This window comes from Dipodomys merriami, unplaced genomic scaffold (assembly GCF_024711535.1).
Source record: "Dipodomys merriami isolate MVZ:Mamm:240054 unplaced genomic scaffold, mDipMer1.0.p SCAF_3, whole genome shotgun sequence".
Lineage (NCBI taxonomy): Eukaryota > Metazoa > Chordata > Mammalia > Rodentia > Heteromyidae > Dipodomys > Dipodomys merriami.
In genome coordinates, this window is record NW_027204492.1 from 13,902,291 (window position 1) to 13,928,250 (window position 25,960).

At 38.5% G+C, this 25,960-nt stretch overlaps 1 protein-coding gene across 1 annotated transcript in view; it reads right to left on the reverse strand.

The window, feature by feature from the left end:
• The window catches only part of Adgrg4 (adhesion G protein-coupled receptor G4), a 106,423-nt gene that overhangs the window by 61,909 nt on the left and 18,554 nt on the right, over window positions 1–25,960 (reverse strand). Inside the window, exons 3-5 of the mRNA XM_070038905.1 lie at window positions 5,285–11,233; window positions 3,599–3,693; window positions 960–1,024 (exon numbers count right to left, since the gene is read on the reverse strand). Of these exons, the coding sequence (XP_069895006.1) occupies window positions 960–1,024; window positions 3,599–3,693; window positions 5,285–11,233 (6,109 nt within the window). The remainder of the gene's footprint in view (window positions 1–959; window positions 1,025–3,598; window positions 3,694–5,284; window positions 11,234–25,960) is intronic.

Here is a 25,960-nt window from a genome sequence, read left to right on the forward strand (position 1 = left end):
TTCTATAAACGTGTAAGATTTTACAGTGGCCACAATATTACTTTTGCAATAAGAAACAACAATAGACAATTATTAAAAGAATGTTGTATGGCCAAAATATTTCAAATTATTATTTCAAACTATTTCAAATTATCTGTTCATAAATGTTAAGGATTGAATATTTGTCCTTCCTTCATATTTGGAAGTCTATGAGGGGGAGATTAGAAGGTATGGCCATTGGGAGATAATTACTGCTTGAGGGCATACTTTTCATGAGCAGGATTAGTATGTATGAGTCATTAGGGGCAGGAGAGCTTCCTCTCCCTCTTCTCTGTCACATGTGGATACAACAAGGCAATTTTCACAAGGACTTGACTATGCTGACTTTCAAGCCTCCAGAACAACGAGGAATAAATTTCTGTGGTAGAAGCCACCCAGACAATAACCAATGATGGATTCACTTCTATTAATTTATATAAATCTGCTTCATTCTATTTATATTTGAACATGTAAGAGAAACCAATATCCTAGCATAAGAAGCTAGGCAGTCTCATATTGGGGCATGGTTTTCTATATGGGAGTGTTGGAAGGTGGGGTCTAGTGACAAGTGGTTGAGCCATGGGAACAGTGGTCTCATAAATGGATTGATACTTGCTCATGTGAGTGAGTTCTCACCACATCAGACTGGATTACAACGTCACCCTCAGGAGTAGCTTGGTATAAAATAAGTCTTATTTCACTGCAACTTCACCTTCTTTTTTTTTCTGTTTTGTTCTTCCAGTAGCTTTATTCTCTCTAGTAAGACTAATGTTATCCTCATTCTAAAAAAGAATGTATTCTCAGAAGAGAGGATAAAACTCTAAATGTAGCAGTCTGTAAATCCTAGACAAAGACATGAGTAACCCCTTTTGGGTAGGAACAGATCCAGGATGCTCTCAAATTGTCGTTTAACACCCCCCCCCAAAAAATCACTCACATACCTGCTTTTAATTTGAATAGCCAGATTAGTAAGAGAAAATTCACTGTCTTGAAATATCGAGTTCAACTGTAAAAGAAAAAAAAAGTAAAAAAAATACTACTTTTCACATACCTGCTTCTACTTTAACCCAGCAAAGCTATGTGGAATGGTGTGACAGCATTCATTATTTCAGCAAGATCAACATTTCCATTTGCTTAACTCAATCTGTCAATTTACATTTTGCACCTTGTTATGAACTAAATTGTGCTCTTTCTGATTCAAATGTTGAAACTCCAACCCCCAATTTGTTTATATTTGGAGATAAGGCCATTCTAGAAGTAATTAAGGTGAATTAACTAAAATTAGAACTTGGATCCAATATAATTGATATTCTTGTAACAGAAAAAAAAAAGATTCATGCGAACAGAGCATTTGAAGACACAACAATAAGATAGCCATCTGAAAGCTTCTATGGAGAGACATGCCACCAAAAACCAGTATTGCCAGTATTTTGATCTTGATGTTTTATACCTCCCCCCAGAACTCTGGAAACTGTCTGCTGCTTTGTTCTCTTTTCAAGTCACTCAGTCTTGTGTATCTGTGGATGGCAGCCTAAGCAAACTGGTATGATACCGTCGCCCATGTTTAAACACTTGCAGTCGTATCATATACACTTTAAATAAGTGCCAGTGGGCAGAAAAGAAATCAATATGATCATTTATTGTTGAAGATGTAAGTTGGCATCTGGAAGACTGTTTAGATATAACTATTTTTTGTCAGTTGTGGGGCTTGAACTCAAGGCCTGGGTACTATCCCTGAGATTCTTTGTGCTCAAGGCTAGTGCTCTACCATTTGAGCCACAGAGCCACTTCTGGCTTTTGAGTGGTTAATTGGAGATAAGAGTCTCACGGGAAGTTTTCTGCCTGGGCTGGCTTCAAACTGCAATCCCCAGATCTCAGCTTCCTGAGTAGCTAAGATTACAGACATGAGCCACCGGCACCCAGCTCGATATAACTTTGTGAATTTTCATTCAATAATCTCAATTCTAAGAATTAATCCTATAAAAACACTTGGGGGCTGGGAAGGTGGCTCAGTGGTAGAGCACTTGCTTTGCATGCCTGAGGCCCTGGGTTCAATTCCTCAGCACCACATAAGCAAAAAGAAAAAAAAAAAGAGAGAGAACACATTGCCGGGCGCTGGTGGCTCACGCCTGTAATCCTAGCTACTCAGGAGGCTGAGATATGAGGATCTCGGTTCAAAGCCAGCCCAGGCAGGAGAGACCGTGAGACTCCTATCTCCAATAAACCACCAGAAAACCGGATGTGGCGCTGTAGCTCAAGTGGTAGAGAGCTCGCCTTGAGCTGAAGAGCTGAGGGACAGCGCCCAGGCCCAGAGTTCAAGCCCCACGACCGACCAACAAAAAAAAAAAACAAAACACTTGGGTCTTCCAAAATAACATGCCACAAGAACATTGTTTTCAGTATTGTTTAAAAACAGAAATAATCCTAATTGCCTCCCCCATGCATGTTTGGATTCAAGAGCAAAACAAAACATTATATTACAAATACATAATGAAATATTATGAAATATAATGAAATATTAAAGTGTATGAGGTAGAAGAAAATATGCTCAAAGGTACAAATTTAAGGGCTAGAGATGTATGTAGAGTGCGTGTTGAGCGTGTGCAAATCCCTGGATTCTACACTCTTCATCTCATACACGAAAAAAATCAAGAAAAGGATACATGGGTAAGGGGTGGAAAAGAAAGTTGAGGAATATCATAAATAGTATGATTCTAATTATTTTGTGAAAATATATGTATCAACACATATGTATATAAAATATAAAAGAATATACCTAATTAAATATACCTAAATAAAATTACCTACTTAATAAAAAGTAGGTAATGCAAGCTGGGCAGCAGTGGCTCGTGCATATAATCCTACCTAGTCAGAAGGCTAAGATCTGACAAGATTTGAAGCCATGCTAGCAGACAAATCCATAAGAATCTTAACTCTAATTAACCAGTAAAAAGCCAAAAGTGCAGGTATGGCTCAAGTGGTAGAGTACCATCAAATAAGTTTCATGAGAGGTCAAGGTCCTGAGTTTAAGGCCTAGTACTAGCAAAGAGAGTATTAATGCAAAAAAGAACAGTAGAGGACATGAATTTTCTGTTTTAGATGTCAATAGGGGAATTATTTTGCAGAGATTATATATTATTGTCATTATAAAAATATAAGGATAACTAAAGCATTTATTATGCTGGAGAAAGAGAAAAGTTATAAATGCAAAAAAACATGTTAAAAAAAGTTAAAAATGCAAAAAATACAATGGCATAAACTTTGTTATCACTGCTCTCCTCTTTCCCTCAAATAAGAAAATTTGGCAATGACTCAGAATTTGTGTCAGTGGAAGGAAATGTGCACATCTGAGAAATGAAAATAATAACATTCCATAATGCTTTTAGCACTGGTACTATGAAAGAGAGATTGCATAGATCTTCAGAGTGCTCCTTACAGGGTAAATAGATGTGCAGTGAAAAACCTCAAAATTGTCTGTGAAATGTATTATAAGTAGGAAAAAAGCAAAGTCTGGTGTTAATCTAATCAGTCTTTGTCACATATATTTTATATATCATAAATATTCAAAAGAGTATTTTACCCAATCTTTTGTAAATTCATGTATAACACTGGTGATAGGGATCCTTGTCTCTTCATCAAAGACAGAGAAGCTCATTTTGATATTATAGAAGGAAACTGTAATTAAAAATAAGGTGATTAATTTTATTCATTTTTTGAAGAAATACAAATTTTGTAAATTTGATTTAAAATATTTGCCATTTATTTATTAGTTTTTGCCAGTTATGGGGCTTGAACTCAGAGCCTGGGCATGTTCCTGGGCTTCTTTTTTGCTCAAGGCACTCTACTACTTGAGCCACAGAGCTGCTTCTGACTTTTTCTGTTTATGTGGTGCTTAGGAATCGAACCCACAGCATCATGCATGTTAAGCAAGCACTCTACCACTAAGCTACATGCCCAGCCTGCCATATTATTTATTTACTTTTTGATAGGTGCTATCCCAGAGATTTTTTTTGCTCAAGGCAAATGCTCTAACATTTGAGGCATAGCTCCATTTCTGACTTTTTTGTTAGTTTATTGAAGATACGTGTCTCATGAACTTTCCTGCCCAGGCTAGCTTTGTACTTTAATCACCAGATCTTAGCCTCCGAAATGGCTAGGATTACAGGCATGAGCCACCAGTGCCTGGCTTGTATTTGCCATTTTAAAGAAAACAAAACAATGATTTCTCATTTCTAAACTTTGCCAATTCCAAGCATCAGAACTTATAACACCATATCCAAAAGCAAAATAAAGAAGATACTACCATCTTGTTTTTACTTTGATTATTTGGGTTTTTTTCTTGTTTGTATACACTTGATGGACATACTGCAGGCTCCCTAAATTCTCTACTTTCATTAGCCAATACAGGGGCTGGGAAGGTGGCTCAGTGGTAGAGTGCTTGCCTTGCATGCATAAGGCCCTGGGTTCGATTCCTCAGCACCACATAAGCAGAAAAAGCTGGAAGTAGCACTGTGGCTCAAGTGGTAGAGCGCTAGCCTTGAGCTGAAGAGCTGAGGGTCAGTGCAAAGGCCCAGAGTTCAGGCCCATGACCCACAAAACAAAAACAAAAAATATCTCATTAGCCGATACATTCCTAGCCCATTCAATGTTCAACCAGAACATTATCTCAGAAGATCATTTGTCCTGAGGAAATAACTGTTTCCCCCTCTCAAGCCTTCCTCTTTGCTTTGGAGATTTTTTCTCCTTATCCCCCTCTTGATCTTGTGTATCTTGCTATGTTTCTGTTTTGAAATGTTAAAATTGCAGGAATGATTAAAATTTGAAATATATGGAAGCCACATACACCCTGGTTATGGATAAACTTTCCTAGATAGTTGGGATTAAATAAATCTATGACTAACATGAGAAGGAAAGATAGGGTATCTTCTGGTATTTTCTGGTATATGTTTAATATGATCATCCCTAAGGCCATATAGTCCTCTTTCTTGGTAAGTATAAAGTTGCTAATCTCTGTTAACATAGAGAACAAAGCAAGCAGAAAAGATGCTTTGAAATGTACTGAATTAAAAGATGCATTTGCCTTATATTTCAATAAAGACAAGAAACGTGGATAGACAATACTGTTTGGATGTCAGCTATTTTAAAAGGACATATAAAATTCATACCCTTCTTCCTATATTTCTGCCTTCAGAAAACTATCTTGGAGAACACATGGTCTATAATTCATACATTCTGTTAGCAAGATGCTCAGAAAGGAACAAACTACCTATGGACTCAGTGGCAGCTGATAAAGTCAATGCTTCTGTGGATAGAAAAGTAGATGTGGAGTCTGGCCAGGTTGTCTCAAAAGAGGAAGAGACTAGTGAAGCCACAGTTGTTGTAGAAGGATGTGTCACTCCAGTGGAGACCTTCGGAATTAATGCTCCAGTAGTAGTGGATATAGTAGTGCTAATAAGGGATTTTGATGTTGACTTAGGAGGAATTAAAGGAGATGATGGTGATGCATCTGGAAATCTGCTCCATGCCAATGTTTTGGGGGAAGTAGGGAGAAGCATGGAACCAATAGACAAAGTGCGCTCAGCTGTAGATGGTGATACATTCACTCCACTAAAGGATAGAGATTGAGACCCAGTCCTGGAGTTGTCAGTCACAGTGGTTCTGGAGGAAGTTTCAGGGGATGCAGAAATGTATATATCACCACCTGTGTCTTTTGGAGACATAGAAAAAGAAGTTTGGGAGCCAGTAGCAATATTGCCAAGTGTAGGTGCATGTGTGGTTTTGGTGATTATGGTGCTTCCAGAAGCAAAGGGTGGTGGTGTGAAGTTAGGGAATGGATATGCTGATGTCAAGTCAGGAGTTACAAGTGTGGGTGTTGATCCCTCTACTGCAGGAGCAGTTAGAACAGGAAAACCATTCGGTATAGTTGCCAGGGACATGCCTGAAGGAAGATTGGATGAGATCCAAGTCAGGGTGGGTAAAGTAGCAGTCTTAGCAATTGCAGAAGGATTTGATGGGAGGGTTGTCCCAGAAGTTACAGATGTGGTTGTTTTCTCAAATGGAAGCTTGATGTCAGATGAGGTGGTAGGGAGAGCTCTTGAAGATACTGATAATGAATGGCTCTCTGAAAACCCAAAGGTAGGAAGCATTTCTGATGTAGGAATTGATAAAGTTGTCATAGCATCACTAGAGACAAGACCAGCCTGAGAGGATGCAAATGTTGACAAAGACCCAGGAATAAAGTGTAGAGTGCCGGTTTCTATCTTAGATGTAGGCACCAGAGTTTTGGTGGAAATCAGAAATGGAGAATCTTTAGTTGTGGATGTCTTCCAAGAAGTTGTAAGCAGAGACCGGGTATCACTAGATGTGATTTGTGTTCCCATAACTGGAAATTCAACCATTTGGGCTGTAGGTGGAGAAGAGGTCTTCGAAGTAGAAAACATAGCCACAGTACTATGAAGTGCATAAAGAAGAGATGTCGAGGAAGGCAGATTTGCACTTGATGAGGTCCAGGGAAGGTATAAAACAGAAGTATTCACAGATGGGGCACTTGTTGTTAGCTCAGTAGTTAAGAAAGTGCTTTTTGATGAGGAAGTAACCTTTCCAGTATTCGAGGAAAGGTACGTAGTGATGGTTTGTGCATTTTCTGTGGGTCCAGGAGTGCTCTTAAAACTTGTCAAAGATGGTTTTGAAACTTGAATATCTAAAGAAGTATGGAGATCATTTGAAGGAGTAGGTGAAAACACATTTTCAGGGACAGTAATTCCAGAATAAGTATGTTTAAAAACTGTCATTTTACCACTGCTTACAGTAGATTGGGAACTGTAAGTAATCCCAGGTAACAGGCTCAGTGTTGTTGCTTCATCTGATGATTGCTGGGTTGTTGATAGTAATGGTGAAAATGTGGTGTGTAGAATGGAGGAAATAGCTTCAGTGTTCTTAGAATGAAGGGGAGAGAAAGTAGTAGTATCTATAAGTGGAGTCACTCTCCCATCCACAATAGTGGTTGGAATGGTTTTTGTGGATGGAAAATTTGGCTTTGTTGGAGAGGAAACAGATGTAGGCATGATCTTGGAGGATACCTGTGTTATTTCAGAATTAGTGAAAGTAGAGGAAGCCATGGTGGTATGTTCTGAAGTATGCCCAGTATATGTCACAGGTATGACATCCAATGTAGATGTTTGTATGGTCGTAGTAGTCATAGGGGAAACTGAAGACAAAAGTGTTGACAAAGGTTCACCTGTTATAGCAGGGACAGAAGGAACAGCTGTAGATGAGAAAGAAGGGTCATTAACTGGCACTGTGGACATCTCAGGCATAAGCCCAGAGGTATCTGGAGAAGGACTTTTCAAACAACCCAATTGTGTGGTTTTAGAAGACCTAGTCACTGATACTGTGGGAGTATCAGAAATGTTTTTGGAGATGAAGGCAGTAGCATTAAATGGCAATGAGGACATCTGGTAAATAGGAATTGACTTTTCCATAGAAGTTTCCCCAATTGTTGTAGGTACATTTGGAACAGAAAGAGCTATAGTAGTCCCATCATTAGAGATAATTGTAAAATTGGCACTGGGTAGTATGGTTGTGAAAGAAGACAAGGACTTAGGGTAAGTCTGTGTGCTTTCAGAAATGGAAGAAGCAATTGAAGTTACTTTAGGTTGAGTCTTAAGTGAAGGCAAATATGAAAGCGTTGTGTTTGTAGTTGTCCTGGAAGTTGCATTATCTACAAATGAAGTATCCTGGCCAGAGGGAAGTGGGTGAGTCACAGAGGAGGAACTTACTATTACCTCTGCAGTCCTGGGAGTGCTCAAAGCAAGGTCACTTATACTTTCTCTGTCAGGAGACACAAAATTGGTTGTCAGAGCTTGTGAAGGGAGATATGTAGACATTTCTGAAATATCAATGTCAACTGAGTTGCTTGAGGTTAAGATATGAGTTGTCTGTGGGCTCTCAGAAGTGGGAGATACATCTAAATTCTTATCAGGTAGAGTCCCAAGTGGAACCACAGAAGACAAATATGTTTGTTGACTGGAAATTTCAGTGGTCATTTCCAAAGGTGAAGTACTCTGGGAGTAGAAAATAAAAGAACTGTTTGCTGAAGAAATTTCTGTCACCTCCATAGTTCTAGGAGTTTCTCCTACAGACATGGTCATCTGTTCTTTGTCAGAAAATAAAGTAGATGTACCAGTCACCCAGTGGGTGGAGACCTGTGTGTTTACTAGACCTGTGGGAGAGTGAGAAATTTGATTGTCCACTGAAGTAGTAGGCTTGTTGGCTGAGGTGTGTAACGGCGTGGTCTCATCACCAGCAAAGTTCTCTGTGGTAATAGTAGCCAAGCTAACAACATCACCACCACCGCCAGAAGTATGCAAAAAGCTAAAATCATGGGTAGATGTCTCCTCCCCTTGAGATATGGGTCTAGTTGCTACTGGTGGCGATGTAGTAGAGATCACAGGAGGAGAAGACACAAAAGGAATGTGATCAGAAAGAGGTTTGGAGAAACCAAGAGTGCAAGCAGATGGAGTTATTGTGTCAATGGAGGGAAGGAAAAGGGTGGACTTAGCCTTAGTTGTTTCAGGGGGAAGGGGATTCTGTGAAGGAACATTAGTTTTTGTCAGAGAGGGAACTTCTGTGAGTGCCATCATGGTAGAAGTCACTGTGGGCTCTACAGTGGTGTGGATTGAATCTCTGTGGATAGACATAGTTTTGCTGATTATGGAAGCTGTTTGACTCAGTGGTGGCGCTAATGATGTGGTTATTGTAGCTGATGACAAAGGGGAAAGGTCAGAGAGCGTAGATGGGGAAGAATCCCTGGTAGGAGGCCCCGGTAGGGTCACCTTGGTCTCTTCAGACACCACCCTAGAAGTTACAGCAGAGACATTAATGGGTGGTGAGCCTATGTGGGTTATAAGTGTTGGGGTTGTGGAGAAATGAGTAGCTACACTGTGTGGAGAAAAGATACCAGCAGACAAGGATCTAACTGTCCTCTCTGTAGGGAAAGTGGTGAAACTCGTTTCTGATTTCCTTGTGGTGGTAGCAATAAAGGGTTTGGAAAATGTCTGAGTGCTGCCTGAAGTGGGCAATGGGGCTGAATTCCTCTCAGTTGTCTCTGACATCCAACGTGTTGTATAGGTGTGGGTCGAATTAAAGATTTCCATAGTTCCATTGTATGAACGCTTGGGCGTGGTTTCCATGAGTTTTGTTGAATGCCAACTCCCTCCCAACTCAAGTGTTACAGTTTTATTATCCAATATGGTAGTCAATTTTTCCCTATCAGGGAAAGGGGAAGCAGTAACAGAAACTGTCATGGTTTGTACTGATTCATCTGTTGCTTCCAGCATTGCTGAGAATGGAGAAACTTCAGCTTCTGCTGGTAGAGTTGATGTTCCCTTAAGGTGGTAAGAAGTTGTTTCTTTTTTTGTCACAGGGGTATTGAATGGCTGGGTTGTTGGGAACTTTGATATAGGGTCTATTGTGTTCCCAATTGCGCTTACTCCATTTGCTTCTGTTTTTGTGGCCTCAGAAGTGCTCTCCCTAGTAGGAAAACTTAGTTTCATGTCAGTAGATTTATCTACTGGTGGACCTACTGTCTCCCTTGATATTAGAGGAAGTTCACTGGCATCTGCTGTGGACATAGAAATGGTTCCCAATAATGAAGTGGTAAGTTTAAATTCACTCGGATTGGTTACAGATGTGGCTCTGGAAGTGATGGACAAGTTGGCAAAGCATGGAGTTGTTTGTTTAAATTGAGCTGTTGTATATCTGACTGTGGTAGCGTCAGTGCTAGTGGTAACCTTACTCTCTGTCGATGTTTCTGGAAGCCTGGTAGTATCACTAGTTGATGAATGGTCTGTATAAGTAGTATTGCCATGGAATGCTGATGTGAAATTTTCATTAGGTACAAATGTGTGTATGGTGGTCATATTTATAGATGTCAACGGATTCTGGTTTGGCTTAGGAGTCCAAGTAATTGCATTGGTTGAGAACTGATGAGGCGTTTCATGAGGAACAGATGTAGAACCTGATTCAGATGCCTGGGATGTGGAAGTTGACTGAGTGGAAATCAAAGTAAGCATGTGTTCCCCAGCTTTGGATGTATTTTCGGTGGATTCAGACCCTGCAATGGTCAGGGAAGGCGTAGTTTCAACCAATGTAGGTGAAAGTGTGATTCTAGGAGTAAAGCTTGTATAGGAGCCCTCATTATCAATAACTATCTGTGTATTCTGAGTTCCAGTGATTGGTGCAGCCATCATGGAAGAAAGGGTCATGGAAGAGGTGCGTCTGGGCATGAAGGTAGATATGGCATCCTCCCTGCTAGACAAAGAGGCATCATGGACATGTGAAGGCGTCCATTCTATTTCCACTGGTCTTGAGCCAGATGTGGTCTCAGTAGACATCCCTAAATTAACTGTAAATGCTATTTCCATTTCAGTTGTTGCCAATGTTGGTGGCACTTGAGTTGTAGGAAATACAGAATCCACTGGAGCATCTGTAGAGGTGATTAGATCAGTTGGGGAGGCCAATGAAGTCCCAATCCCAGTAGTTACAGCTGAAGTCTCTTCTACTGTGGACCAGGGTACAGTTTTGGCAGCTGTAGATACAAGAAATTCTTGTGTAGGTGTGGCAATAGGGAGTGCTGAAGTATCTGTGGATTTGTGTACAGGCCCGGATGTTGCAGACATGAATGTTGACTTGATAGTTGTAAATAATGTGTTCATAGTAGTTGTCTGAGAGTCAGTTGAAGTTTTAGATACAAATGGATTAATGGTAACTCCTGGTATAGAAAAGAGATGTGTAGCTCTAGTTGGTTGAAATGTCTCAGGAGCCACGGCTTCTACCATCTTTGTTGTCCTTGTGCTTTCTGAAGATGAGTGTTCTGTTATTTTCATGGAATCAGTGGTAGTACAATTGAGTGTACTCTGAGAAGGCAGAGTGATCATTGTGGAATTATGTAAAACATTTGCAAATGTAGCTGTGTCAGCTATAGTTGTCTTCAAACTTTTTGATAGAGTCGTTGTGACCAGAGGTGGAGATGTTGTATTGGAATGTGATATATTTGTATGATCAGTTATAAATATAGGCATGCTTTTAGACATTACTGTAGAGGAATATATAGTCTTTTGTGGGCTTAGTGCAGTAATTTGGGAAGGAGTTGTCAAATGTATTTGCTGTGAAAGAGTTGTACTTGTTTCTTGAATTGTCATATTTTCAGAAACAACTGAAAAAAATGAGAAAGCATATGTTAATGTGGGATCAATCTTAGAAATCAAAGACAATTCTTTAAAGATGAGCATTATTATCACAACTATAATCAAGCCGACTTGATTCCTGTTTGTCATGGGATGATTTTCTACGTTATAAAAAAAGCTATGTATTCCTTATAAAACCCTAGCCCTGGTTAACTAATTAGTATGAGGAAATCCATTGCATAATCTCTCCATGAGAAATATAGGTACTCCTAGAAAAGGGACACAAGCTACAGTGGTACACTGTTGAAGATGATTTGCTTTGGGCAAGGATCCAAGTACTTCCAGAAAACCAGAAGAGGTGCTGTGGCTCAAAGTGATAGAGCAGTAACCAAAAGAGCTCAGGGACAGTGCCCAGACTCTGAGTTCAAGCCCCATGACTGACCAAAAAAATACATGCAGTTTTAACTCCTGGCTTCATCACTTGTTTTATATCTGCGGACTAATTACTTAGTTTTTCTGTGCTTCAATATACTCCTCTGTAATGTAAAAATTATAATAACACATACCTCATAGTTAATGAGTATCAAACACTGCTATTAGACTCTAGAACCCAATAAGTGCACAAAAAACCAACTTGACTTTGGTATCATCATCTTCTTCCCTCCTTCCTTTCCTTAGGAATATCTCCTCTCTTTCATAGTCCAAACTGGCCTCAAATGTGCAGTACTCTTGCCTTAGCCTACCATGTCACTATACCTGGAGGACATGATCATTTTCCTATTATTCATTTAAATACTATAGATTGAAAATGATTTTATCTAGAACCTTAGGACTAAAATATCTTGAACATCACCATATAGAAATAAAAATTTCAAAAGGACATCACATTAGAAATATAAATAGAAGTTTTAATAATTTCCTCACATAGTAGAATATTGTCTACCACAAGAACATTGCATGTGCTGTTTCCACTATTTAGAACACTTTCCCAGTCTTTCTTCATTTGATTGACTTCTATTCATCCTTCTGATCTCAGCTCCTTCCCTGACCTCATTGACAGGAAGAAACAAATATATTCAAGACTATTATGTCACCATGTTCCCCTTCATTATAGTTCTTATCACAGCTGCAATTTTCCTTGTCTTTTTATATACTTATTAATGTCTGTCTTCCTCACTAAATGGTGTGGGCAAGGACCTCTTCTTTCATTGCTCACTTACTGTATCTACATTCAGGCCCTAGTGTAGTGCCTCACACATAGTAGATGCTCAGGGCATATATTAAGGCATATTGAGTAAATGGAAAAGATAAACACATCAAAATGAGTTGATCACAGTGTGAAGATAACTAACCCTATAGCTATGGAAGGGAAGACTTGTCAAGGTATCATAACAAAGAAGTTAAAGAAATAAAAAAGGCAGAGAACTCTCAGAGAACTCAAATTATGCATTTGGGAAACACATAGAGTAGTTGTAATATTTGTAGAAATGGGAAAATTGGGAATAAAGCCCCATTCTGAAGACAAATACCAAGTTCAGATTGGATAAGTGGAATTTGATGTGATGATGGAGCATCCAAGTGAAAATTGTGCATAGCACAATTCAAGACTGAGTCATAATCTTTTTCTTATTCAATTTCCCCAATGAAATCATGCAATCATGTGTATTTATCTAGGGAAACCAGTATTTTGAGTTTATCCATCTGAGAAGCACATCACCTATGATGTAGATTGAATAATTGTGGTGGTGGGCATTCTATTAGCTTATTTCGTTGTCTTGAACATTCAGATTATTTTTTAAATAAATTGTGAGCGTGTGTACAATGTTCTTTGGGACCTTGTAGCAAATAAAATAATTGACAATCAGAAGCCTACATTTGATTGTATAGATAAGCTGATGAAAGTGCATCAAAGTTACATAAGAAGCATTTAAATCTTCCAACATTGTTTAGTTTTCAGTTTTATATTATGCCTCATCAAGAAACAATATATTTCAGTAACACAATATTATTTCAATCTCTCTGCTTTCAAATTTTCCCATAACTACAAGTTAAAGGAAGATTTGCAGCATCCTGGTGTCTATTTTTTGCACCTGGTTTTATCCAAGCCAACTAACTGGCTTATCAAACTTTCATTCCTAGCATGTAAGAGGAATGTGGCATCCCAAAACTCACAACCTTCTCTGTTGATAAATTAATCATTGATAGAAGAATCCACAATTCCCACTTAATTTACAAATTATGGAGCATTCAAAAAGCATTATTATTCATAACAAATAATGGAAAACTTTGAGAAAACAGAGGATAGGCAGGTGCCAGTGGCTCAAGCCTGTAATTCTAGCTGCTCAGGAGATGAAGAGCCAGAGAATGGCAATTCAAAGTCAGCTTGAGAAAAAATGTTGACACTCCTAAATAACTACCAGAAAGCTAGGCTAGAAGTATTGCTCAAGTGTCAGAGGCTAATCCTGCAATCAAGCCAAATGAGTATAAATTGTTGAGTTCAACATTGATAGTGTAGAAATTAAGTTGAAAATTAACTATACAATTTGTGAGTGGGAATGAGAGAGCCAAAGAAGGGTGACATTGTCCGAAAAGAAATGTATTCATTACCGGATTTATATAACTGTAACTCTTCTGTACATCAACCTTATAATAACAATTAAAATTTCTTAATTCAAAAATTAAGTAGACAGTGATAAAAACAGAGATGTTTCTGGCAAGTTCATCCTTATATGAACTTTTATGTGGTGTTCATGGTATATCTGATGTGTTCTATGCATCCCTGTATGGTGGAAGATTGGGTTTTTGAATGGGGAGTATATACAAAGGAAGAACTGTAACAATGTGGTAACATGATCTACTTAAAAAAAAACTAGCTTGGCATAGGTGGCTCAAGTCTGTAATCCTAGCTACTCAGGAGGCTGAGATCTGAGGATCATGATTCAAAGCCAGCCTGGGCAAGAAAGTCCATGAGACCTTTATCTCTAAAAAACCACCAGAAAACTGGAAATTGCACTGTAGCTCAAGTGGTAAAGCACTAGCCTTGGGCTGAAGAGCTGAGGGACAATGCCCAGGCCCAGAGTTCAGGCCCCAGGACCAACCAAAATCAAAACTTGAAGAGTTTTACAATCACACACACACACACACACACACACACACACAATACTGATACTAGTAAGTAAAAAGGAGAAGAAGAGGGGGATGAGGGAAAGAAGGGATAGATTAAGGAGATGGAGGAAGAAGAGGAGGAGGGAAAGGATAGGAAGGAGAGGAGAAAGAAGGGAGGAAAGAAGAGAAGAGGAGAGAAGAGAAGAGATATAAGATTGTTAACATTTCATTTCTAGGGAATATCTCAAAGAGGAACATGGACTTAGAAAAATAAATACAAGTGAAATGAGCAAAATTGCCTAGCAGGTGGCATTTTAAGTACCAGAGATCCCTTAGGAAATAACGCACCTACATTGCTCCATTTTAACTGTAAGCCTGAGCTTGTATATTTATAAACCACTCAACTCCCACTGAAACATTCAGATGTAAAGTTTCGTCTCAGAGGGACCTCTGTATCACATTTTTCTCTCTGAAGTGATTAATAACAAATATTCAAATCTTTATTCATTAAAAATGACAGCATTCTTAAACCAAACTGTTTTCAATTCTTTTTTTTTAAAGATGAAGCCCAGGGAGGCATAGTGCTGAGAAGATGAGATTTTCACAGATGAAACATTTACAGAAGACATAAGACCGTGTGTGGCAATAGCTCAGTGACTGATCACTCATAAATGCATAGTCTCAATTTACATTGAACCTCTGCAGACCCAGGAAAAAGAAGTGAAATGATTACTCAAAACAACTAAGGAGAAATAAACTTGGTTATTAAAGACCAAGTTCTGCAGAAACTGCAATCATCCAAAAATGGATTGCAAGATACATACTTCAGAGCAGGTCATCGTACTGCTAAACTAAAACAGTGGAGCAAACTCATTAGCCTAGGAATTGAAACCCAACGGGGATTTCAAATTATGTCCATTTAAGGAACAACATCTCCCAGAATCGCTTCTATCCTAGATTGAAATGTTGCAATCAAGTTATCAGTAGTTTTGTTTTTGTTTTTGTTTTAAAAAAGAGACAGAACCCAAAGGAAGTAAAGACAGGTTCAAACCCTAAGTTTAGCAATTTATTGCCATGGATTAGCAAACATGCTGAATATCATTAGAAAGTAGTGAGAGTAGATAAGGAATAGGAACTTCTTTTAATTATTTATTGATGCCTTTTTGTCTTAGTTCACATGTATTCTTAAATCCAATCATTCAGATTTTGTGCACACCCATTATTTCTAGTGATTTAAGTTCATTGCAATTCTGTTCCATCGTTCCTTCACTTTTCTCCATATGTGGTAAAGATGTTTTTCTTATAGTCTCTAAATGCTATACTTATCTCCACTGAATATAATGACTATCATGTTCAGAAAAGAAAATATAGTAATTCAGGTAGCTGCAAAGATAGCCATATCATCTCGATCATTTTGCCACACCTATTTGTTTACACACACACACACACACACACACACACACACACACGTTTCTAGTGCCCAAGAATTAAAGGCAAAATAGAAATGCAGACCTTCAACTGAATGAGATGACATGGATCTACTTTCTCCTACTTCTCCCCAACTAAGTACTAGTATTAGTTCTGGAAATGGTCTATGATAACAAAAGAAGAAAGTAAACTGATTTATCAGCCCGGAGTAAAGAAATGAAACAATGAAAGGCATCTCTCTCTCTCTCTCTCCAAGCCTAACACAAAATGCAGCTCATTCCTCTAATCCCCAATCTCACAACACAACACAAGATAGTCCTAGTAGGCCAATTAGGGAACCGGATGAGAGTTTCTCAACCAGCCAGCTACACCATCATCAAGGGGACCTTATAGGAGCCTGGCTAACAGTAATCATATAAACTTAAGCCTCCTTTCCCCACCAAAATACACTGGCTGAACAGCACTGGGTCTGGCAAGACTCTCTCTTTTTTTTTTTTTTTTTTTTTACAGGTCGTGGGACTTGAACTCTGGACCTGGGCGCTGTCCCTGAGCTCTTAAGCAAAAGGCTAGCGCTTGAGCCACAGCGCCACCTCCGGTTTTCTTGTGGCTTATTGGAGATAAGAGTCTCATGGACTTTCCTGCTTGTAAGGTCCGCTCCTGGATGGCCAGTAGACTCCATCCTCCTCGCAGCAAAGTTTCTGCCCAGTACCTGCGTTATCTAGGCAACTGGCACACCTGGAAGAGGTCACATCTGCATCCGCTGAGGTCACATCTGAATTCGATGTGGCCATACCTTTCCCCGCCCCTACCCTAGATAAGGTCTAGCCTAGGGCCAGACGCCCTCTTTCCCAGGCCTTTTCCCAGTCTTGTGGAGTGCCAACATGGCCTGGTACCAATGATGACTAAACCTACCCCTTACCTGAATACCACGTGTGTGGTGCTGTTCTTACTCGGCACCTTGTTATTTAAAAAGCTAACACTGCGAAGGCTGGTTTTGAACCATGATCCTCAGATCTCGGCCTCCTGAGTAGCTAGGATTAAAGACTTGAGCCACGGTGCCAGGCTTGGCAAGACTCTTGATTCACATCATCTCAAAGTCTCTTCACCCACTCAGAACCACCAAGGCAGGCAGGCAGGCATAAGACAAATAAAGAAGTAACACAAAATATCCTGTTCTTCCTCATCCAGAGACCCTCAAACAGGCAGCAGTACAAGAAAAAGGGGCCCATTAGCAATGGGTGACCTAGTTAGGAAGCTTGCCCCAAGAGATACCAGTAAGACAATCCTCCCACACTCTTCCCCAACTGAGAGACACAAGTAGACCTGGCCTGGGGACAACTGTTGTTTCCTACCCAGCAATCCCAGAAAGGGTCTAGTGGGAGCTCCAAAGGTACCAAATAAAGTAAGCAAGACAGGCAGGCACCAGTTGCTCCTATCTGTAATCCTACCCAGTCAAGAGAGTGAGATCTAAAGATTGCAGTTCAAAGCCAGCCCAGGCAGGAAAGTCTATGAGACTTATCTCCAATAAACTACAAAAAAGCTGGAAATGGAACTGTGGCTCAAGTGTTAGAGTGGAATCTTTGAGCAAAAGACGCTTTAGGACAGTGCTCAGGTCCTGAGTTTAACCCTCAGGAATGGTGAAAAATAAGTAAGTAAAAGTGATGAAGACAACATACCACCACAAGGACTATGAAAATTGATGTGTGTTTGGAAGCACAGCTCACAAGGGTGGGAAAATGCCTGTGTGAGAAAGGTAAACAGTTTAACAACAGCCAGATTTCTAACATAATTGACAAAATATTCAGAATACTATTTTAAAACTCACCTAACTCGTGGGCTGGGAAGGTGGCTCAGTGGTAGAGTGCTTGCCTCAAGTGCATGAGGCCCTGGGTTCGATTCCTCAACACCACATAAGCAGAAAAAAGCTTGTAAGTGGTGTTGTGGCTCAAGTGATAGAGCGCTAGCCTTGAGCTGAAGAGCTGAGGGACAGAGCCCAGGCCCAGAGTTCAAGACCCAAGACTGGGAAAAAACAACAACAACAACAACAAAAACCTTACCTAAACCTACCCAAAACCAAATAATCACAATTTCAATGAGAAATGATAATCTACTCATCACCAACATGAACTAGATATTGGAAATATCTAGAATGAATTTTTATTGCATTTTATTAGCAGATATTAATCGTACAAACTGATGGATTTCATTGTAGCATTTTTTTTTCAGGTAAGGGGTAGGTTTATTCATCGTTCTGGTTGGCACCAGGCCATGTTGGCCCTCCACTTGGTGGGGAAAGGCCTGGGAAAGAGCTGGGAAAGAGAGAGAGCTGGGAAAAAGAGCTAAGAGAGCTGGGAAAGAGCTGAGAAGGAAAGAGCTGGGAAAGAGAGCGTCTGGGCCTGGGCTAGGCCTTATCTAGGGTATGGACAGAGAAAGGTGTGGCCACATCAAATTCAGATGTGACCTCAGCGGATGCAGATGTGACCTCTTCCAGGTGTGCCAGTTGCCTAGGTAACGCAGGTACTGGGTGGAGACTTTGCTGCGAGGAGGGTGGAGTCTGCTCAAAATCCAGGAGCGGACCTTACATTCCAGCCTTTTAATAATCATGAAATATAGTAGAGTTTGAAGTTTGGTATTGATATTCCTCCAGCAGTGTTCTTTCCGTTGAGGAGCGTTTTTGCTATTCGGGGTCTTTTATTTTGCCATATGAATTTTTGGATTGCCTCTTCTATTTCCTTGAAGAATGAGGTTGGAATTTTGATAGGTATTGCATTGAATTTGTAGATAGCCTTGGGAAGAATTGCCATTTTCACAATGTTAATCTTTCCAATCCAGGAGCATGGGAGGTTTTGCCATTTTTTAAGTTCTGTGTTGATTTCCTTTTTTAAGATTTTAAAGTTTTCATCATAGAGGTCCTTCACTTCTTTAGTTAATTCCTAGGTATTTTATTTTTTGTGGGGCTATTACAAATGGAGTTGCTTTCCTAATTTTAGCCACACTTTTCTCATTGTTGGCATACAGAAAAGCCATTGATTTTGGGGGGTTAATTTTATAACCTGCTACTTTGCCAAAGTTTTGAGTCAGCTTGAGTAATTTGGGAGTGGAGTCTATGGGATTCTTTAAATACAAGATCATTTCATCTGCAAAGAGGGAGAGTTTTATTTCTTCTTTCCCTATTTGGATCCCCTTTATGTCTGCATCTTGTCTTATTGCTGTAGCTAGGCATTCTAATACTAGATTGAAGAGAAGTGGAGAGAGTGGGCATCCTTGTCTTATTCCTGAGTTAAGAGGAAATGGCTTTAGTTTTTCACCATTGAGTATAATGCTGGCTGTAGGTTTGTCATATACAGCCTTTATTGTATTGAGGAATGTTCCATGGATTCCTAATTTTTCCAAAACCTTCATCATAAAGGGGTGTTGGATCTTGTCGAATGCTTTTTCTGCATCTATTGAAATAACCATGTGGTTCTTATTCTTGCTCCTGTTGATGTGATGAATAATATTAATTGATTTGCGTATATTGAACCAGTTTTGCATCCCTGAACAGCTTGGTATTGGCATAAGAACAGACCTCAGGACCAATGGAATAGAATTGAAAACCCAGAAATGAACCTACAGACCTATAGCCATCTAATCTTCGATAAGGGAGCTAAAACAATAGAATGGAAGAAAGACAACCTCTTCAGTAAATGATGCTGGCAATATTGGTTAACTACATGTAGAAAACTTAAGCTAGATCCTTATATATCAGCCTGCACCAGAATCAACTCCAAATGGATCAAAGACCTTGAACTCAAAGCAGACACTCTGAAAACATTACAGAATGGAATAGGAGAAACCCTAGGTCTCCTTGGCTCAGGCCGAAATTTTCTGAATAGAGACCCGGAAACACAGCAAATCAAAGAAAGGTTGGACAAATGGGATTGCATAAAGTTGCAGAGCTTCTGCAGGGCAAATGACATAGCTAGCAAGATCAATAGAAAACCACGGATTGGGAGAAGATCTTTACTAGCCATACAACGGACAAGGGTCTCATATCTAAAATATACTTGGAGCTCAAAAAATTAAACCCCCCAACAACAAATCCTCAAAGAAACAACTGCCCAATAAATAAGTGGGCGAAAGACTTAAAGAGAAACTTCTCTGAAGAAGAAAGAAGGATGGCCAATAGACACATGAAGAAATGTTCAACATCCCTAGCCATAAAAGAAATGCAAATCAAAACAACATTGAGATATCACCTCACTCCAGTTAGAATGGCAAAAATCAAGAACTCTAACAACAACAGATGCTGGAGGGGATGTGGGCAGAAAGGAACTTTACTTCATTGTTGGTGGGAATGTAAACTTGTTCAACCACTTTGGAAAGCAGTATGGAGGTTCCTCAAAAGACTTCACATAGAACTCCCCTATGACCCAGCAATCCCACTTTTGGGCATTTACCCAAATGTTTACAAACAAGACCACACTAAAGCTACCAGCACAACTATGTTTATTGCCGCATTATTTACCATAGCTAAGATATGGAACCAACCCAGATGCCCCTCAGTAGATGAATGGATCAAGAAAATGTGGTATGTATACACAATGGAATTCTATGCCTCCATCAGAAAGGATGACATTGCCCCATTTGTTAAGAAATGGAAAAACTTGGAAAAAATTATATTAAGTGAAGTAAGCCAGGCCCAAAGTAACATAGGTCCCATGGTTTCCCTTATTTGTAATATCTAGTATATGTATGAGTCAAGCGGAAAAGGTCAGATAATGTGATGTCAGGAAAATGAACCCTTAGATGTGTATTTTAATGCTTTTTTTCTTTCATGCATGTGTTTCTAACGCATTTATAAGATTATCTCTTTGTTGCTTTGTATGTCCCTCCCCCACAGTATAACGCCTGCTTTCACTATATTTGATGTCAGTATAACTTGTGGAGGAGATGGGGAAAAACCAGTTCTATAAGGATACAGGTGGACCTGTTGCAACAATGAGAAGTACAAGATGTCATGTCCAAAACGAGCTTTACAGCGTCGGTGCGGGGGGGGGGGGGAAGGGGGGGGAAGGAATAGGATTGGGATGGGGGGGAGGGGGGAGGCTGGGAAGGGATGTGAAGGGTTAACAAAGGAGGAGGCTGCAATGCTTGGTAAGAAATGTACGCATTATCCTGCCCATGTAATTGTAACTCCTCTGTACAGTATGTTCACAAATAAAATTAAAGTAAATTAAAAAAAATCATGAAATAGGGCGTAGATTCTATCTGGCTCATTGTAGCATTTTCATGTACACATATAACATACTTCCATTATATCATTTTGATACTTTCTCTTATCCCCTCTGGTTTCCATGATCTCTTTCCACTTCCCTGATAGTCTTTCTTCTATTTTCAAATCCTTTATTTTTCTAGATTACACAAAGTAGTCTAAACCTGCTCCACTTATCTTTCAGGATCTTGCTTGTCTTACCTAACATAATGATTTCTACTTCCATAAAACATGATTTCGGTTATTTTTTCACTATCATTAAGAATTTTACCTTCAGAAAAGGAAAGATTTGGTGAATTCTTAACATTAAAATAAAGAGAAAATTTAAGACTTTTTATTTTTGCTTGTTCTGGGGCTTGAAATCAGGGTCTGGGCACTGTCCCTGAGTCTCTTTGTGGTAAAGGCTAGTACTCTACCACTTGAGCACATTGCCACTTCTGGCTTTTTCCAGTAATTTGAGGTCAGAGTCTCTTGGCATTTCCTGCCCAGGCTGGCTTCAAACCACCATTCTCAACTCTCAGCCTCCTGAGTAGCTAGGATTACAGGTATGAGATACAAAAGCCTAGCTTTCTTAATTTTTAAAAGTGCTTTTATTTTACTTGGCTATTTTAGTAAATAATTCACTGAAATTATCCCATTGTGTCTGTATGCCACATTTTATTCATACATTTGTATGTTGATGGGCACCTAGGCTGAGTCCATATCTTAGCTATTGTGAATAGTGTTGCTGTAAACATGAATATTCAGGAAACTCTATTGTCATTGACTTTAATTCTTTATGGTAGACACCCAGGAGCAAATAGATAAAATCATAGTTCTCTTTTTAGAGTTTTGAGGAATATCCGTACTGATTTCCATAGAGACAGCACCAGTTTACATTCCCACCAACAGAGTAGCTAGGATTATAAACATGAGCCTCTGATGTCTGGCTTCTTCCAGAATCATTTTTCAATTTATTTCTTCATTTCTATGATGGCTTGGTTTTCCTTTTAGAGTTCTTTCATCCTCTAGATTTTTTATAGGTTATTATGAATGAGATTATTTTTCTGTTTTCTTTTTCTGCCAAAAATGTTTATCAGATCTAAGTGTTTTGGGTGGTCTTTATAAGATACATATCATCTTTAAATAGAGGTAATTTTACTCCTTCCTCTCCTCTTTGTATCCCTTTTCTGTCTATTGCCTTACTGCTCTGGCTTAAGAATTCTATAACTGTATTAAGGTTGAGAGGTGTGGACTCCTTTTCTCACAACTAATTTTAGAGGAAATTCTTTCCGTTTTTGTTCCATTCACCATAATGCTTGCAATACTTTTGTCACATATAGACTTAGTTACATTGAGACGTATCTAGATTCTTCAGAGCTTTTATTATACAGACATGTTGAATTCTGCCATTTTGTTCCTGAATCTATTGAGATAATCATGTGACTTTTATCCTTGATTCTATTTATGTGATGTACTGTTAATTGATTTGCATATGTTGAACTATCCTTAAATTCCTTGAAATGAAACCACTTTGATAAGTGAGTGATCTTTTTAATATTATTGACTTTCCTTTGCAAGTATTTTATTGAGGATATTTTTATTGATATGTATCATGGATATTGGTCTATGATGTTTTGTTGTGCCTTTATCCAGTTTTAGTATTAGAGTAATAATGTAATCAGAGAGTAAGTTTGGAACTATTTCTTCACTTTCTACTTTCATGGAAAGTATGAGGAGCATTAGTATTTCTTCTTTAAAAGGCTTATAAAATTAAACAATGAAACTGTTTGGTCCAGAGATTTTCTTTGATGGGACACTTTATCACTGCTTCAGTTTTTTAATGTTTTAAATCTTTTTTTATTGTCAAGGTGATGTACAGAGGGGTTTCAGTTACATGCTATTGGCATGTTTAGATTATTTTTGTATTCCCTTGGCTTAAATTTGATAGGTCATATGTATAATAAAGTTGTTCATTTTGCCTAGATTTTCCAGTTGGATATAAATTTTCAAAGTAAACCTTAGTTGTTCTCTGGATTTCCATGGTAACTTGTTTTATCTTCTTTTTCACATCTAATTTCATTAAGTTGGAACTTGTCTTGTTTAGCTTGAATAAGAGTCTGTCAATTTTGTTTGTGTTTTCAGAGAGCTAATTCTTTGTTTCATTGATCCTTTGCATTGGCCATTAATTTCGGCTCCAACCTTTATTATTTGTTTCCTTTAACTGCGTTTGGGCTTGGCTTATTCTTGTTTTATTAAGACCTTGAGACACATCATTTCTGGTGAGGATTTTCAAACAGCCATTATAAAAGTTATTGTATAAGCAAATACAAATTCTCTTCAAGTAAAAGAAAAGAAAATCTCAGAAAATAAATATAAGTTATTAAAATGAACAAGTGGAAATAATAGAACCAACACTATAATAACCAGTATCTTTAAAAACTAGTGGGTGGATTCAATACTAGAGTGAAGATTACAATAGAATCATTAAACTGAAAATAGGATTCATTCAACTGAAATTACAGAGAGAAAATAAACTGAAAAAAGAACAGATTCTCAAGGATCTCTGAGACAATAATAAAATATACAATACTCATATCATTGAAGTCTGAAAAGGGGAAGAAAAGGACAATGAGTTTGGAAACATATTAAAAGAAACAAAGCCACAAGGCATTGGTGGTTCACACTGTAATCCCAGCTACTTAGGAAGATAAGATGTGTAAGATTGTGGTTTGAAGCCAGCCTGGGAAGAAGAGTGCACAAGATTCCATCTCTAATTAACCAGTAAAAATCTATGCTGGAGGCATGGCTCAGTGGTAGAAATCCAGCCATGAGCAAGCAAGCTGAACAAGAACTTAAACCCTGTGTTTAAATCTTGTTACCATCACACATACACACATCAATCAGCATCATTTACTATATCAAGCTTAAAATGTAAAAATATGCTTATATCAATTGATACAAAGAAAAAGCATTTGACAAAGTCCCACATTTATTCACAGTAAAATTTCTCAATAAGTGAAGAATGAAAAGATTTACAGCACCTTGATAAGGTGGACCATCAAGAAATTTAGAACAACTCTAATGGTGAAAGACTGAGTGCTTACCCACTAACACTGAACAAAGCAATGATACTCATTCTCAATATACTTGCTTTAATACTGGAAGCTAGAGGAACTCCAGTAAGGCAAGAAAAAAGGCATTAGGAACTAGGGTGAAGCAAAGAGTTCTTACATACCACAATCATGATCCATTTAAAAATATACTAGTCCATTAGATTTTCTCAAAATAAAAAAATAATCTGTGAAAATTCATGTGACAAAGGTTTTTAAAAATTATATGGAGTAAGAGAAAATTTCTGTAAAGTACATATTCAAAATGGGACTAGAATAGGTATAGAACTCCCCAAAAAACAGTAAAACAAGCAAGCACCCTAATTATTTAAAAACAAAAAACAGAAACATTTAACCAACGAAGACAAACTAATGACAATTAAGCAAAGAAAAATGTTCAACATTACTGGGCATTTTAAAAATGAAAATTAAAAATACAAGGACATAAGATTACAAATTTATGAGAAAGGTTAAAATTAAAACTAGAGAACACAAAATGTAAGCATGTGAGGAATCAGATTTCCCCTCCCCCACATTACTGGTAGGAATGCCAAATGGTAACATCCTTTGGGAAATAATCCAGCAGCTACTTACAAAACTGAACTTGCAACTACTATGTAGCCCCCAAACTGCACTACAAACATTTATCCCAGCAGAATTTTTTAAAAGATTTTGTTCACACAAAAACCTATCCACAAAAAAAAACATATCCACAAAAGTTTATGACATTTTTGTAATAGCTAAAAAGTGCAATCAACCCAAATGCTTTCAACCAGTGAATGACCTTATTTTCTTTTTTAAAAAATCTAGGTGCGTCAATATCATGGAAGAGTACTCTGCAATTTTTTTAAGTAATAGAATTTTAGAAATGGAGGAGAGTTTAGTGGTTGTCTATGGTAACGGATTCAGGGAATGAAGTGGAGTGGAAGCAAAGGATGGGAAGGAGGGGTTGGTTATAAAGAAGCAGCATGAGGGATATTTGTGGTATAAGAACATCTTGGCATCTTCGTTCTAGTGGTGGATGCATGAATATACATAGGTGATAAAACAGTACAGAACCTAATACATATACAGTAACTAAGTGCAAATACAACTAAAAAAATTTGATGGGTTGGTAGGTTACTGTCAACTACCTTGGAGAGAAATGCAAAGTGTGCAGGAAAATCTCCAAAAGCATGTGTGAAATGCTATAAAACTTTCTGCTAAATAAAATTCCCATATTGTCCAGGTATGGAAGAGTAGGCAAATACCAATTTGTACTGGAGGGACCACAGAAGCTACAGGATCTGGCTTCCATGTTTTGCTACACTCTCTCATTTTCTTTCTGTTTATGAATACAAGATCACTTCCACAATTTCTTCCCATGAATCCCGTGTTCTCTGCATATTAATACATACTAATTCCCAGGGTCCTGTATACTTAATTGCCATTTGCTCTTTCACTCTAGATAAAACTTGTATGACTGTAATCACTGGGAGCTGGAGAATAGGGGTATAGAGTAACTGAATATTTATGAGACACTTCGTGGCAGATGTACCTGCCAAGAGAATATTAAGTAGAACATTTGCTAAGGTATCAAATTCTGGTTGTGATTTGGATATATCAACTCATATTAAATCTGTGTGTTGTTCTAGTTCACATATTACGTCTACTCTTTCTTTCAATCATGATCTCTGTAAATAGAATTCAATGTGTTGATTAGATTTGTGAGAGTTAATAGTGACCAGAAACTGCCACAATCAGATATGCCTGTGAGGTTCAAAACACAAAATGAGTATTTTTCAGAAGGCAACAAATTTTCTTATTTTTTTTTTGCGGGGGGGGGGGGGGTCCGGTCATGGGGCCTGAACTCTGGGCCTGGGCTCTGTCCCTCAGCT